Here is a 14,410-nt window from a genome sequence, read left to right on the forward strand (position 1 = left end):
TGTCAATTTTTGATATTTCACACTGACAGCAGAGAAATTAGTTCGAGCCGAAGAAATAAACCAAAAACAAACAACCAAAGACTCTCACCTGATAAAACGTAAAGAAAACGGCCAACAGCGTCACTCGATTGAGTTCGACTCGTCCTCTGTTTACCTTTGGTCCCATTGGTCAGACCGGGTCAGCTGACAGGGCGGAAGCAGATCATGTGAGCGAGCTGTTGCTTTTCTGACAGGAAGAGATGTCGGACTTGGTGTGGTGGTCCTGCTGAGGTCGGACCGGTACCGGAACACAGCGGTCTGTGACCATGTCGGAAACTGGCTCCATCGAGGTGGTGGTGATTCCGGAGAACCAGAACTGCGCAGACATAGCGGCCCTCCGCGGGGCCCAGCTGGCCCCCGGAGGCTCCCTGCTCGGCTGCCTGGATGCCCGGGACCGGCTGGAGGTCTGGGACCCGGCGGACGGAGCGGCGGCTCCTGCGGCGCTGGACGGCCGCTGCACAGAGTGAGTGTTCCGGCTGCTGCGGTCAGAGCCATCATGTCCCACACACACAGTAAACAGGGCTGAACCGACCTGCTGTTAGGGCCCCACTGACCCCCCCACCCTGCAGCCTGCTTTGTGTTTTTAACTCCTGGTCAGAAAACAGTTTTCAGGTTGTAATGAGGAACTGCAGCCTAACAGGGTTTTTTTTTTCTGATGTTAGTTTTTGCTGGGAGGAAGTGAACGTCCATGGTCCAGGTTGTGGTCCAGGTGGCGGTCCAGGTTGTGGTCCAGGTTGTGGTCCAGGTTGTGGTCCAGGTGGCGGTCCAGGTGGCGGTCCAGGTGGCGGTCCAGGTGGCGGTCCAGGTGGCGGTCCAGGTTGTGGTCCAGGTGGCGGTCCAGGTGGCGGTCCAGGTGGCGGTCCAGGTGGCGGTCCAGGTTGTGGTCCAGGCGGCGGCGGTGGCTTCAGACTCCTGGCTGTTGGATCTCAGTTCAACCTAAAGCTGTTGGAGGTGGAAAGAGAACAGTCAGCTGCCATTTCTCTGCTCTGTGTCTCTGAATGTTCTGCAGAACACTTGCTGCAGCTGGCTCGAGACCAGGACCACAGTGAGTGCCACACCCAGACCTCCATCAGTGGGGTCAGACCCTGTCCAACCCCAGATCTGAACCCAGATCCAGGAGTCTGTATCAGTGTATAAACAACGAGTCTTTGTCTTCAGGTGTGTGTGAGCTGCAGTCGCTGCGTGTGTTGTCATTTGCTGCTGGAAGGTGCTGCGTGTTGTTGAATGCTGATTGGCTGCTCCAGCTGCTGTGGCTGCAGGGGGAGGAGCTACAGGTTTCATCCTGCTGCAACCTGCAGCCGACTGACAACAACAAACACACAACTGTCCACCACTGTGTCTGCAGAGGAACCCTTTTCAGCCTCAGCTCTGCTGGACTCGTGTGTATCCTGATTATCTGAGATCAACTGCATTAATTAGCTTAACTAGCTAAATAAAATGATAACGGAAGGAAAACAAACTCCTGAACTTACTAAAACTACATTTAAAAAAGTTAACTAAAACAAACACATAGCTGAGTCCAGTCTGAAGAGACTCGACTTAACTAAACTCAAACGAAGATAAATTAACCTGAGTTTAACCAAACTAAAGTCTATTAGCTAACTAATAGTAAGTAAACCTTAGTGAGAAAACTATTAAAATCAAACGTAGTCACATAAGACGAGGCTAAAATGAAGCTAAGTTAAACCCATAGAAACAGATAGAACAGTAAGCTAAGGTCTAACACTAAGCAAGCTTTGATGAATACCTTTGATGGTGATGATGTCATTACTACATGACCATTAATGAGCCAATAACAGGAAAAATTAAAAGCTGAATTACAGTTTATCTGAAATATGATCATTTGGAGTCTATTTTTTCCCAGCAGTCTTTTCCTTAACCCGCCCCCCAGCTGTGTACAGTATCACAGATGGAAGTCTTCTGGCCACTGTCAACCTGCCCGCCTACCTGAGCTCTGTCCCGGAAGAGGACAATGATGTCTTCTGCCCGTCGTCTTCCTCCTTTTGCCTCCTTGGGGTGTCAGCTGATCTCAGCACAGCTGTAGCCGTCACTCAGGCCCACGGCGCCGTGGGCGTCGACCTCAACCACTACTTCAGGTAGAGCAGCAGGTCATCGCTCAACCTTCACATGTCACTCAATCTGCTGAAAAGACAAAAATAAACACAGGTCTTGATTTCTTGTGTCTCTGATCTTGAAATTGTTTATTCTGAGATATTACATCAGCAGGAAGAGCAGCATCTCAGCATCTAGTTCTGTTTGAAGGTAAAACAAAGGAGAGGTGACGTAGTTCAGGAGGAAACGGTGGAGAAGGTGGAGGAGCAGAAATCCGACTATAAACCTCATCAGCAGGAAACTTTCAGATTTGGTTTGACACTCAGAATACTGAGAGAAATATATCTTTAAATCTGTTTCTGAAGTTGTTTCAGACCGAAGATGGACTAAACTTGAACTGAATGAGAAGACAATGAGTCCAGCAACATTTACTAATCAGTTAAATTAATATTAAGAACCACACGGTCCGACATGTTTCAGATTTTAACTCCTTTATTTCTTGGAGGACTGCTCTAAACAGATATCACAGACTTCAGACTGATGCTTCTGTCCTACAGGTTGTTTCCGGGCCACCTGCTGTGTGCAACCCCTCCGACTCGATCCCCCCTCCGACCCCAGAACCTGAAAGACCAGGATGCCGTGTTGAGCTCCACTTGCAGCTTCGCCACTCACACAGTGACCTTCAGTCTTGACCGGTAAAATCGCCATCAGGCAGACTTTATCGATTACACTGTGGGAAAGTTGGCATCACAACATCAGTAATGACCTCGTAGGGGGAGTTGTTAGAATTTAACCTTTGGGGAATATGAATATCTGGACTAAGCCTAGTGCCTGATCAGGGAGTAGATTTTGAACTTCCAGTAGAACTTCCAAACATTTTGAAATTTTCTCTGAAGGGGTCTTGAAATAGCAATCAATGACTGTCAGGTTGATCCTCTGAGGATGATGAAAACCATGAATGAAGCCTTTTCAATATTTAATTTATTTATTTTGATTATTTCACAAAAACAAACATAAAAAATTAGAGAGAAAAATATCTGAGATTCTTTTTGACTGATGTTGAACCCTGACCTCACTTCACTTGTAGATCCTGGAAGGCACGACTGGCCTCTATGTACAGCAGAGCCCAGCAGGCCCCATCTTCCTCTGGTTCCCCCCCCCCGCCCACCAGGTCATCCTGGTCTGGCTTCCTCCCCCACCTGGAGTCCCAGGCTCCATCCTCGGCCCAGAGCAGAGCTCCCGGTGGTGGGGCAACCATCACGTTCTCTGTTTCTGAGACGTCCGCCCCGTCTCTGCTCGTGGTCTCTGAGTTTTCCGCCCTGCTGACCTTCGTGTCCCCTGGCAACAGACAGACCACCGTGGCCTTGTGGGATTTGGAGTCTGGGAGCGTGAGCTACCACAAGGCGGAGGGCGAGGCGGTTCCTGTCCAGCGCTGTGGAGAGAGACAGCACCGACTGCTGCTGAAGAGTGAGACATTTTTACAGTTAAAATTAAAGTCAAGAAACTGAAGAATGATGTAAACCTATCAGCCACCAGAATTTGCCTTCATGAGCCAATAATAACATAAAAGTAATAATCTCAGACCAGTGATCAGTGTTGTTCTTGTGTTGTTCTTGTCCCGCTCCCTGTCTCCCCCCCCACCCAGAGACTGGCATGGTCCAGGTCCTGTTCTCCGTTTCCCAGCAGGACTTGCTCAGCAGGCTGATGTTGTTTGGCAGCGCAGCGACAGTAGACGCCGTGTGTCATCTGAACAACTGGGGGCTCTGCTCCATCCCCATCCACGCCCTTAAGGTTGGAGGGGCTGCTCAGACTCCAGATCCACCTTAAGGTCCAGGTCCAAACTAAGAGTCACGGGTTTGTGCTGGTGTTTGTGTTTCAGGCCGGACTGAAGAACCGTCAGCTGGACACGGTTGATTTCTACCTGAAGAGCAAAGAGAACATCCTGAGCTTGGCGGCTGATCAGCCGGCGGCCTCCACACAGAGTCTGACTGACGGTACAGACACACCGTCCCCTCAAACATGTTTGTGTCCCAACCTTTAATGTCGCCTGTTTTAACCCTTTTCAGCCCACAGCAGTGTTCCATCTTCCAAACAACCCAGAGGTCTTCAGAGCGTTTTGGTCCACGATGGTTTAAATGATTGCATCTTTGCTTTTAATACATTACTGCAGATAAAACTGTGGGTGTGATGTGTTTGTTGCTGACCTGTGTGTGTGCGCGTGTGTAGGTGTCCTGGAGCTGTGTCCAGCATTGGACCTGTTGTGTTCAGCTGTCAGGGAATCGAACAGTGAAGCTCAAAGCCGACAATTCTCAGAGCAGCTGCTCAACATCACCATCAACTTCGTCAACACACAGATTCGCACTGTGCTGTCCAAGGCCCACTGTACGACACACACACACACACACACACACACACTCCTCAGTGCCGTCCTCAGCTGAGGCTCAGTTCTGTTGTCTGTGTTTGCAGACGAAGACAAGGGTGTCCGGCGCTGTGTGGACGTTCTGGATCGATACGTCATTGAACTGAGGAGCTACATGAAGAAATATCCGTGGCCTGAAGGGGGCGACACCTCCAGCACTGACTCTGCTGCTCCTGCACAGGAGGAGGCATCAAAGAACGAGTGGGAGGAGCTACAGGTGGAGGTGAATGTGATGACGGAAAGTTTTCTGTCTTTGCCTCATGCTGGGTCAGACACCTGTCACATCTGTGTGTATGTGTGTGTGTGCTACAGGAAGTGATCTGCCAGTCCATCCTGACCAATCAGATCCCCAGAGCTCAAGCCATCCTGAGGAGGCGGGGCCATCCAAAGTGGCGTCTCTCGGCTCTGAGGATGGAAGGTCTGCAGCAGGTCTTCTCCTGCCTGCAGCGGCGAGACCTGCAGACCGCCAACACACTCCTCACCAACATGGTCCGAACACACACACTTTCTGTCAGCTCACACTGAGAGTGTCAGCCCGTTAAAATACAAAATAAAGCCAAATGTGTGGACGTCCATAAATTAACGTAGAAATCACAAACAGGTTCAGCTGAAAAATTAAGAATATAAAGAAAATGTCATTTCTTTTGTAATTTGATTACGTCCATGAAACTTAAACAGATTCCAGATTCATCACAGAGTGAAATATTTAAAGTCTTCTGTTTTTTTCATTAAAAATTAAAGCATCTTAAAATATTCAAATATTTTCAGTCAGCTTTTTTACATTTGCTGTTTTCAGGGTTTCGATGTGAAGAAGCAGCTTCACAGGATCGGCCTTTACACCCCAGACAAAGAGCTGAGGGACTTTGTGGTGAGTCTGTGGTGAAAATCACAAGCACAGTAGATGGTTCATGGATGGAGGGTCCAAGTGGACAGGACTTGGTTGAGGGCGGTGACTGCTCTGTTTTGACATCACAAAGTCCCAGAAGTCCTGACGGCTGGTTTTAAGGTTCAGTTGCTAAATCAAGACTGTGAGAGCTTTGAGACTTTAACTGGATTAATACAGAACCTGGACCTGATTTAAACCACATAGAGGTCTACCTTTTAGACCAGATTTCACCTGATTCTGTGGACTCTGTTTGGTTGTCCATTCAGGTGAACGAGCTGTCGAGGCGGGGCTGTTTTCCTGAGGAGGAGATGACGAGTGTGGACTTTATCAGAGACATGGAGAGGCTGGGGTCACTTTCTGCCTCCTGCTGTCCAGCAAAAACCCCAAATCACAGGTAGGGACACCCAGACATCTGACACCCCCCTCCCCAAAAGGAAAACGGTCACCGCCTGCTCACTTCTTTCCTCTCTTCAGGGTCATACAAATGTCTCAAAGACAAACAGAAAGTGGAGTGGAACTTCTGGAGCAGCTGGTGGGACAGAGGAGACCTGATGTGGATGGGGGACTCTGGAGGAACCTCAGGTTGGACTGGGTGAGCAACTGGGACCAGAACAGTCAGACCGCCATCCTCCTGTCCCGCCTCCAGCACACAGGTATCACCGGGACCAGGACCAGAGTTCCCCTCCTCTCCCCACACTGGGTTTTAACAGTCTTTGCTTTCCTGAACCTTCAGAGTTGAGCTCCTGTGACTCGGCCGTGTTGTGGCGTTACCTGACCGCCCTCCACGACCAACGCCGGGTGGTGGGGTGGATCCAGAACCAGGAGGCCGCTGAGGCTTCGCTGTGGCCGGAGCTCACTCCTGAGATGGTGAACGACAACACGCTCTGCAGCAGCTACCTCAGGGAGAACATCCTGGACCTGCTGGCCAGGAAAGGCCTGTTTGTCCCAGACGAGCTGGCAGACCTGGAGCAGCTGCTGTGGCGGCTGGCTCAGGGTGGGGGGGTGATGGCTTCAGCTCCTCCCGTCCCTCAGTATCACTCCCCCCTCGGCCTCGACCTCCACAGCCTCTTCATCACCTTCTGCCTGGACCGCGGCCTGCAGTACCTGCTCTACACCTACCTGGAGCACTACAGGTCTGTGTCATTTAGTTTCAGCTTGATGGTGAAGAGGATCTGCCGCTCACAATCTGTGTGTCTTCTCCACAGACTGACACCCAGAAACTGCCCCCTTCTGACCGATGCGAGCTTGATGGAGAGTCAGCCCTGGTTCGAGATGTTGGTGAAGATCCAGGAGATCACCAGGGACCTGTCAGGTACCAGAACCAGCTGCTGTTTTTATGGTAGACCCAGAGTCCTGCTCCAGGTTTATAAACAGTTTAAGTTGATGTGATGGATCAGTTTCCTCATTGGTGAGTTGACTGAAATGTCTCTGTGTGGTTCCAGATCCAGGACTGGTCTTCCAGGCCAGTTTAACCAGTGCTCAGGTCCTGTTGCCGGGCAGTCAGGCGTCGCTCAGCAGCCTGTTATTGGAGGGTCACAGTCTTCTGGCTCTGGCTGCCATCATGTTCGCCCCCGGAGGGATCGACCAGGTGAGCACAAGCTGTGGAGCCACATGATGTTTATCTGAAACAGTTGATTTTAGCTCTTAAAGCTGCAGCTTGTCGCTAAAGTGCAGCTCAGACGTGGATCTGACAGGAAGTCGTCCTCTCTCTCTCAGGTGGCGGTTCGGGGTGAGCGGTGCAGCAGGTCAGAGAGGACAGTCGACCCCCAGCTCCTGAAGATGGCACTTGCCTCCCACTCCAAGCTGAAGGCCGCCTTGTTCCCCACCGGGCCCCGAGGACACAGCGCGTCCTCAGATATCTCCGTGTACCACCTCCTGCAGGTCTGAACCGGTTCAGGGATCTGGAACTTGTCTGGTCTAAACAGCTGTTTGAGTCCACTTGACAGGAAGTAATTTTTGTGGCATGTTTTCCAGTCGCTCCACCCTCTGGACCCATCCAGACTGTTCGGATGGCAGGAGGCGAACACCCTGAATTCCACAGGTGAGCTCCAGATCCGAGGACATCACAAGCCTGATCTCCTTTTTAAAGCAGGACCTCAGACCAGTCTGTTTTTTTCCACAGAGACGTCAGAGCTGCCTCATTTCTCCAGCCCTTCCCTGGTCAACCATTTCGCTCTGGTGGAGAACCTGGACTTCCTTTACTACCTCCGTCATGGCCGACCATCCTTCGCCTTTGCTACCTTTGTTGTCCAGCAGCTGAGCAGCAGCAGCGATGTCGGGCAGCTGTGAGTGTGACAAACAAAATGTAGCAGCTCAGTGAGCGAGACAGGAGAAACCTTAAAGTGTGTGTCTGTCTGTGTGTCAGTGTGCAGCAGGCCTGGCTGCAGGTCTACAGGTTGGCCGTGCAGTATTTCAACACGCCATCTGTGGCGTCGGCGGCCGTTTGTTTCTGCGAGCTGCTGGGAGTCTGTAGCCTGAAGCTGAGAGTCGACGTCAGAGCCATGAACACAATCCTGCAGCACAAGAGCCAACACAACACGCACCCTACTGCCACACAACACTTGCACACTCTGGGTAAACACAACTGACACACTGCTGCTACACAACAACTGCACACTGGGTAAGCACAACACAATACACACACTGTGTGGTTACTCATCTCTCTCCTTTATGTGTTTAAAGCAGTGAAGCTGGTGGAGGTGGAGCCTGGAGCAGCAGAGGAGCTGATTATTAACTTGGAAGCTGCAGTGACTGACAGTCTGGAGCAGAAGGGCATCAGCAGGTACGCCCCTCCCCCTCCTTCTTATGATGTCATAACACATCACTTCCTGTGACTCTTAGCGGCTCCACAAAAGAAGAGAAAAAGGACGAGCATGTCCGTCTCTGATGAAATGGCATTATGTGTGTGTCAGGTCGTCCTATGAGGCGGGACAGGAGTGGGCGTTGCCTCTTCAGTTCTGTCAGCTCCATGGTCTGGAGCTCAGCTCTGTTTACCCCACCCACTGTGCAAGTGATGGACAGTTCATCCACTTCCTGTTGTTTGTCCAACTACATAACTTCCCGCTGCAGCAGGTGAGGCCCCGCCCCCATATTGTGACATCAAAGCTCTGCTCTTTAAGATCACAACCGAAGACCATATGCGGTTCTTCCTCCAGGTGAGGTCACTGCTGTCTGAGTTTGGCCCCGCCCTCCAGGCCCACCTGAGCCTGGCGTTTCAGGACCTGCAGGTGTCTGATCAGAGGCGGAGATGGTCCTCTGAGGACAGTCCCAGTCCGGCCACTGAGGGTTCGCAACCCCCAAAGGACCTGTTCCTGGTCCTGCTGCAGAGCCAGGAGGAGGCGTCGCCCTGCAGGTACCTGCTGCAGGAGGCGCTGCTGCAGCGCTGCCCGACACTGGCTGTTCTGGCTGCCTGTCACCAGGGGGCGGAGCCACTGGCCTGTCTGTGTGTCTGGGTTTTGACCTCCATCGATGATGTCACTGTGGAGGAAGCCACCTCCCACCTGATCGAAGCCCCCCAGCACCATGAGTGGAACTTGCACGACCTGTCAATCATTTGGAGAACGCTGCTGGGGCGCGGCCATGTAAGGCCCCTCCTACAAGGCTTCAAGCTCTTCCAGAAGGTAAAGAGATCCTGAACCTGAACCTCCGACAGTCAGGTACTGAACTCCAGTCGACCAATCAGCTGTGTTTGTCTGCCGTGTCTCTCAGGACTCTCCTCTGGTTCTGGTGCTCCGGATGTTCGAGCTGTGCTGCGACTACAGGAACTTCTCTGAGGCCAAAGCCAAGCTGCTGGACTTCCAGAGGACCCTGATCACCGTGAGTCCACCTGGAACCCTTCAGAGTCCTGCTGGGACTTAGTGAGACCACGGGAGCAGAACGCTTCCAAACATCAGCTGGTGTTTAGAGCTTTTCTTGCTCGGTGATGATTTGATCGATCAGTTTTTTCTTCCATCTTTGATAGAGAATGAGCAGAACTCCTGATCAGAAAAAGATGGAAACTTCAGATCAGCTCTAGAACGACCCAAACACATGAGAGGAACTTTTCTTTGGAGACGAAGGAAACATGAAGTGTGTTTGTAGTTAGTTCTTGTTTTCTGATTCCAGAGAACAGAGTCTGAACGGAGTCAGAATCAGATGCTAAATATGAGGATACTTAAAAAATGAAGCACAAAGAGATGAAAAACAGAAAAGAGTTCATGTGGCTCCAAAAGTAAAATAATCTGCTCACATGGTGTCTGTCTGTGCTGGTCTAGCTGAGGACAAGCGGTCCAGTCCCGTCTGGTGGTCTCCCTCTGCAGTGGGTGGAGAGTCAGGCCTCAGTGCTGCTGCTCACCATGCTGCAGCGCTGCTCCTCCCAGTTCGACCTGCACCGCCTGCTGCAGCTTCTGGCCGACGTCGACAAACTCCTCAAATCAAACGGTGAGACCAGGAGGATCGGTCAGACCAGGACCTGATGTGGCTCTGGGCTTTACCGACACCATTTCCTTGTGTGTGTCTGTAGGTCCAGACTTCAGAAAACTGAGTCAGCTCAGCCAGCTGCTGCAGGGGTCAGAGGTCATCCTGTCTCCCAGACTGCTCCAATGCAGTTCCCCCGCTGTCCAGCAGGAGGAGTTCCAGGCTGCTGTGGACGCTCTGCAGGCCAGGGGGCGGTACAGCCAGGCCCGGCAGGTGGCCCTGCTGGCTGGACTCCCAGTCCACCGGCTGCTGCTCAGCCAGGTCGGACACTGATGGGTCAACACATCATTCAGCTTTAGATTGTTTTATTTTTTTATTAACCAACTTACTGTTTTGAAACTTTTCTGTCGTAGCTCCTTCAGGAAGTGAACTCCCAGAAGTCCAAGACCCAGTGGAGGAGGTTGGAGACCCGGGTCAGCTTCTGGAAGAAGTGTCATGATGAGCTGAAGGCTGATGAGACTGATCCAGAATCAGCCTCCCAGCTCTTCCTGTCACATTCTGATGCAGGGATGGCGGACTCTTCCAGACGTGGATCGGAGGTCCAGACGGAGCTGTTGGACGTCCAGGAACGCTGCCTGCTCCTCAGCCTCACCGCTCACTGGCTCTCCCTGCTCAGCCCGCCTCCTGTGGACGAACTGCAGAACCTGGAGAAAAGGTTGTGGATCAGTCGGGTCCGACAACATGTCCTCACCATCGCCATGGAGAAGGAGAGTGTCTTCAACCTGCCGCCTGCCGTCGTCACGCCGGAGCTCAGCACGTACGAAACGCTCATGAAGGAGTTTTCCTTCTCCACCATCTCTGCTCTGAACTCGGAGATGTGTCTCAGTCTGGACGGACTCCCCGGTCCCTCTGAGGACCAGGAGGACCCAGACTCTGGCTCCAGGCTGAGTCCAGAGGAGAGGACAGTCCTGGCCTCTTTGATTGGTCAGTTGTTAGATGATGGGGGGATCCATGAGGCCGGCCGTATCTGCCGTTATTTCTCGCTGTATCACCCGGACGTGTGGCTCGTATTGCGCTGCCGCGGCCTGGCGTCCGGAGAGCTCGACCCCAAAACACAAGAGGAGCCCTCAGAAGCTCCGCCCACGAAGGGCCTGAGCAGCTGTAAGAGTCTCCCTCACCTTTGTCTGTCTGTCTGTCTGTCTGTCTGTCTGTCCTACCTGTTCTACCGCTACATATTTGAACTTTGACCTTCAACTAGGTCAAAGCCAGAGATATTTAGTTTTTGTGTCAAAGGTCACAGTGACCTCACAAAACGTGGGTTTGGCCTCATGAATAGCTTCAAGGAATTTCCCAACATGTAGTACAAACGTTTGTCTTGTTGGTGGTCGAAGGTCAAAGTTCAAGGTCAAAACAGTAGAGAGACAAAATCACACAACCAGAAAATCTTCTTCTCCCCTCTGTCGGTTCCAGCTGCCTCCTTCAGCAGCTTGGCCTTCCTCATGCTCCCCCTGCTGGAGGACGACGTTGCCATCCAGCTACAGAAACTGGTGGATCAGTGTCGCCACGGCAACGGCTATTGTAAACAAGTCCTGAGCCTCTACCAGCTCTCCAAGGTACGAACACAAAACACGCATCTTCAGTCAGGAGGGTGAAGGTCAGACTGACCCTTAAAGTTGACCCCTGACGCCCCAGGAGCTGCAGACGTCCTTCAGCCAGATCTGCTCTCAGGAGCCACGCTGTGTGCTGGAGATGATGCTGCTGTCCGACCAGCCGGAGCGCTTCAGGAAGGCGCAGGTCTTCATCAAAGCTCAGGGTCTGTCTGCGGACTCCGTGGCCCAGCTGGTCTCCTCCGCCGTGGTCCAGGCTCTGCTGGCCCCAGTCCAGGACCTGCAGGCCGGTGAAGACAGCCCTGGTTTCAACATCAGAGGTGAAGTGTCTCCATTCTGGTTCATCAGTAAACAAGTCTGCAGCCGTGTTGATGTTCAAACATCTGGATCCCCCTGATGAATTATTTATATCCTCATGTTTATTATATTTTACGCTTCAACTTTTCTTCACAGCAACTTTTCCCAAAGTAATTAGTGTGTGTGTGTGTGTGTGTGTGTGTGTGTGTGTGTGTGTGTGTGCGTGTGTGTGTGTGCGCGCGCGTGTGTGTGTGCGTGCGTGCGTGTGTGCGCGCGTGTGTGTGTGTGTGTGTGTGTGTGTGTGTGTGTGTGTGTGCGTGCGTGTGCGTGTGTGCGTGTGTGTGTGTGCGCGCGCGTGTGTGTGTGTGCGTGCGTGTGTGCGCGCGTGTGTGTGCGCAGAGCGGCAGGTCTTCAGGCCGTCTGAGGGGCGGGACTCTCTGATCCAACTCATCAAACTTTGTGACGACCCAAACCTGGTGGGAGTCAAACTGCTGGAGAACCTCAACACTGTCCCACTGAGAGACCTGAACTGCAGTACGACACACACACACTCATAACATCTTACAGGATCAGTTTGACTGTGATGTTCTAAAAATGGCCGTCCTTCCTCTGATGCAGTTGTGGAGCTGTTGATCGTCGCTCATGACTGTTTCAGTCTCACCTGTAACATGGAGGGCATTGTCAGAGTGCTGCAGGCCGCCCGCCACCTCAGCCACGCCTACCTCGCACCAGGAGAGCACTACGGCCTGCTGGTAAGCCCCGCCCACTGACCTGTGACGAGCCAGCATTATCCCCACCTGAAAATGATCACAACCAGTGTGTATGTGTGCAGGTGCGTCTGCTGACAGGTATTGGCAGGTATAATGAGATGACGTACGTCTTTGACCTGCTGCATCAGAACCATCGATTTGAGATGTTGCTGAGGAAGAAGACGGACACGGACCGACGACAGGTCTGACACACTCACACACCCATCTGATTTATCTGACATATCTGCTTTTTCATCCTATATCATAAAATTAAGTCACGATCTGGATCTGAACAGAAACATGTTTCCTGCAGTTTCACTTTCAAAGAGCCTTGCTAGTTACAGAGCTATCTTTAGCATTAGCATTAGCATTAGCAGCACAGCATGACCACCGTGACCCCTCTGGGCCACCGTACACAGTAGTCCAGCAGCGGTGGTCCCTCTTGATCCTGATCCCGATCATGATCTTGATCCCGATCATGATCTTGATCCCGATCATGATCTTGATCCTGATCTTGATCCTGATCCTCATGTTGATCCTGATCCTGATCTTGATCCCGATCATGATCTTGATCCTGATCCTCATGTTGATCATGATCCTGATCTTGATCCCGATCATGATCTTGATCCTGATCCTGATCTTGATCCCGATCATGATCTTGATCCTGATCCTGATCCTGATCCTGATCTTGATCCTGATCCTGATCCTGATCCCGATCCCGATCCTAACGTCCTGCAGAGCTCCAGTCTGAAGACGGCTCTGCTGGACTACATCAAACGCTGCCTCCCAGCCGACAGCGAGAAACACAACATGGTGGCGCTGTGCTTCAGCATGAGGAGGGAGATCGGGGAGAACCATGAAATGGCCGCCAAGACTCAGCTGAAGATCATCGAGTCTCAGGCCTGGGGTGAGAGACTTCCCCACAGACTGTGTGTGTTCTTCTGTGTGTGGTTTTTGTTCATTGTTGTGTTGACTTGTCTCTGAACAGTTGTCACGCCTGAACTGAAGAGTTCGCTGCTCAAAGTGTTGGGACTGCTGAAGGACGCCGCAGAGAGTTTCTCCAAGGTCCCTGAACGCCTCGTTTTCTTCTTCTGTTTCCACCTTTGACAGCTGAACAGCACAGAAACTAACTCTGTGTGTGTCTTTGTTTGCTTCCAGGACTCCTGTGTGCGTCAGGCCACCCGCTGTGTCCGCACGGCGAAGCTGATCGCTCTTCAGCTCCACTTCCTGAACCAGGGATCAGACGTATGCGTCATCAACCTGAGACCGGCAGAGCTGCTGAACGCCGTCATCAGGCTGCCGCGATGCTTCCAGGTCTGCAGGTCTTCAGATGTGGCCCCTAGACTCTGGTGTCCAGTCTGACCGAGGACTGTGTGGTCTTGTGTCTCAGGTGTTGGTGGTCTCGGAGGCCTACAGCTACAGTCCGGACTGGGCAGAGATCTTGTACCAGAGGGTGATCCTGAAAGGTGACTTTGTTTACCTGGATGAGTTCAAGGAGCTCCGCCCCCTGACTGCCGGCCTGTTCGAGGAAATCTTCAAAAAGTAAGATGCCGTTGAGCCGAGTCGGCCCATCGGGGGTCACCTGAGCTCGCCTCACCTGTGTGCGCCGTCTGTTTCAGGCTGGACGGCGCTCCCGGCAGCAGCATCGCGCCCAACGTGAAGCGGCTGCTGACACACTGTGACGACATCTACAGCCGGTACAGACTGGCCTACCAGCAAAACCTGTACGACGTCACCAAGACCATGCTGCAGGACGCCACGACCGCCAACTACCTGAACGACAGACTGGCCAGCTGATTGGCCGACTTACGGACTGGATTATTTATATGAAATGTTTAATATGAGTCTCTGATTTGTCTTCTGTGGAGATTAATAATCAATAATTATTATTGAATCAATTCAACTGTAACATTTTCACTCATTGATTAGAATAAATTTGTCTGAATAAAATCTGAATCTGATTTTA

At 51.9% G+C, this 14,410-nt stretch overlaps 1 protein-coding gene across 2 annotated transcripts; it reads left to right on the forward strand.

The window, feature by feature from the left end:
- Positions 1 to 212: 212 nt before the first annotated feature.
- Positions 213 to 14,410, forward strand: spg11 (SPG11 vesicle trafficking associated, spatacsin). 2 transcript variants are annotated; one of them, XM_029523029.1, is made up of 38 exons: positions 213 to 502; positions 702 to 1,084; positions 1,198 to 1,422; positions 1,931 to 2,135; positions 2,649 to 2,786; positions 3,179 to 3,558; positions 3,737 to 3,882; positions 3,971 to 4,085; positions 4,318 to 4,473; positions 4,558 to 4,733; positions 4,823 to 4,999; positions 5,307 to 5,378; positions 5,663 to 5,790; positions 5,871 to 6,049; positions 6,130 to 6,529; positions 6,602 to 6,708; positions 6,839 to 6,984; positions 7,113 to 7,277; positions 7,371 to 7,437; positions 7,519 to 7,681; positions 7,762 to 7,970; positions 8,079 to 8,178; positions 8,309 to 8,468; positions 8,552 to 9,016; positions 9,105 to 9,212; positions 9,650 to 9,815; positions 9,898 to 10,112; positions 10,205 to 10,952; positions 11,262 to 11,404; positions 11,484 to 11,718; positions 12,095 to 12,229; positions 12,314 to 12,447; positions 12,528 to 12,647; positions 13,183 to 13,351; positions 13,433 to 13,509; positions 13,603 to 13,758; positions 13,835 to 13,986; positions 14,064 to 14,410. In XM_029523029.1, exons 1-38 carry the CDS (start codon positions 306 to 308, stop codon positions 14,239 to 14,241), a joined length of 7,395 nt encoding a protein of 2,464 aa, XP_029378889.1. In that variant the 5' UTR covers positions 213 to 305; the 3' UTR covers positions 14,242 to 14,410. The 2 variants fall into 2 exon arrangements, with proteins under 2 accessions (XP_029378889.1, XP_029378890.1); XM_029523030.1 differs by having other exon boundaries at positions 5,663 to 5,745; positions 5,805 to 6,049; positions 11,484 to 11,688.

This window comes from Echeneis naucrates, chromosome 16 (genome assembly GCF_900963305.1).
Source record: "Echeneis naucrates chromosome 16, fEcheNa1.1, whole genome shotgun sequence".
In the NCBI taxonomy this organism is placed as follows: Eukaryota; Metazoa; Chordata; class Actinopteri; order Carangiformes; family Echeneidae; genus Echeneis; species Echeneis naucrates.

Excerpts from the sequence above, each read along its gene's own strand:
- spg11 (XM_029523029.1), top strand. The coding sequence starts at position 306 with ATGTCGGAAACTGGCTCCATCGAGGTGGTGGTGATTCCGGAGAACCAG. Across the intron at positions 503-701 it reads CTGGACGGCCGCTGCACAGA|TTTTTGCTGGGAGGAAGTGA; the intron begins GTGAGTGTTCCG and ends TTCTGATGTTAG. Across the intron at positions 11,719-12,094 it reads CCCTGGTTTCAACATCAGAG|AGCGGCAGGTCTTCAGGCCG; the intron begins GTGAAGTGTCTC and ends GTGTGTGCGCAG.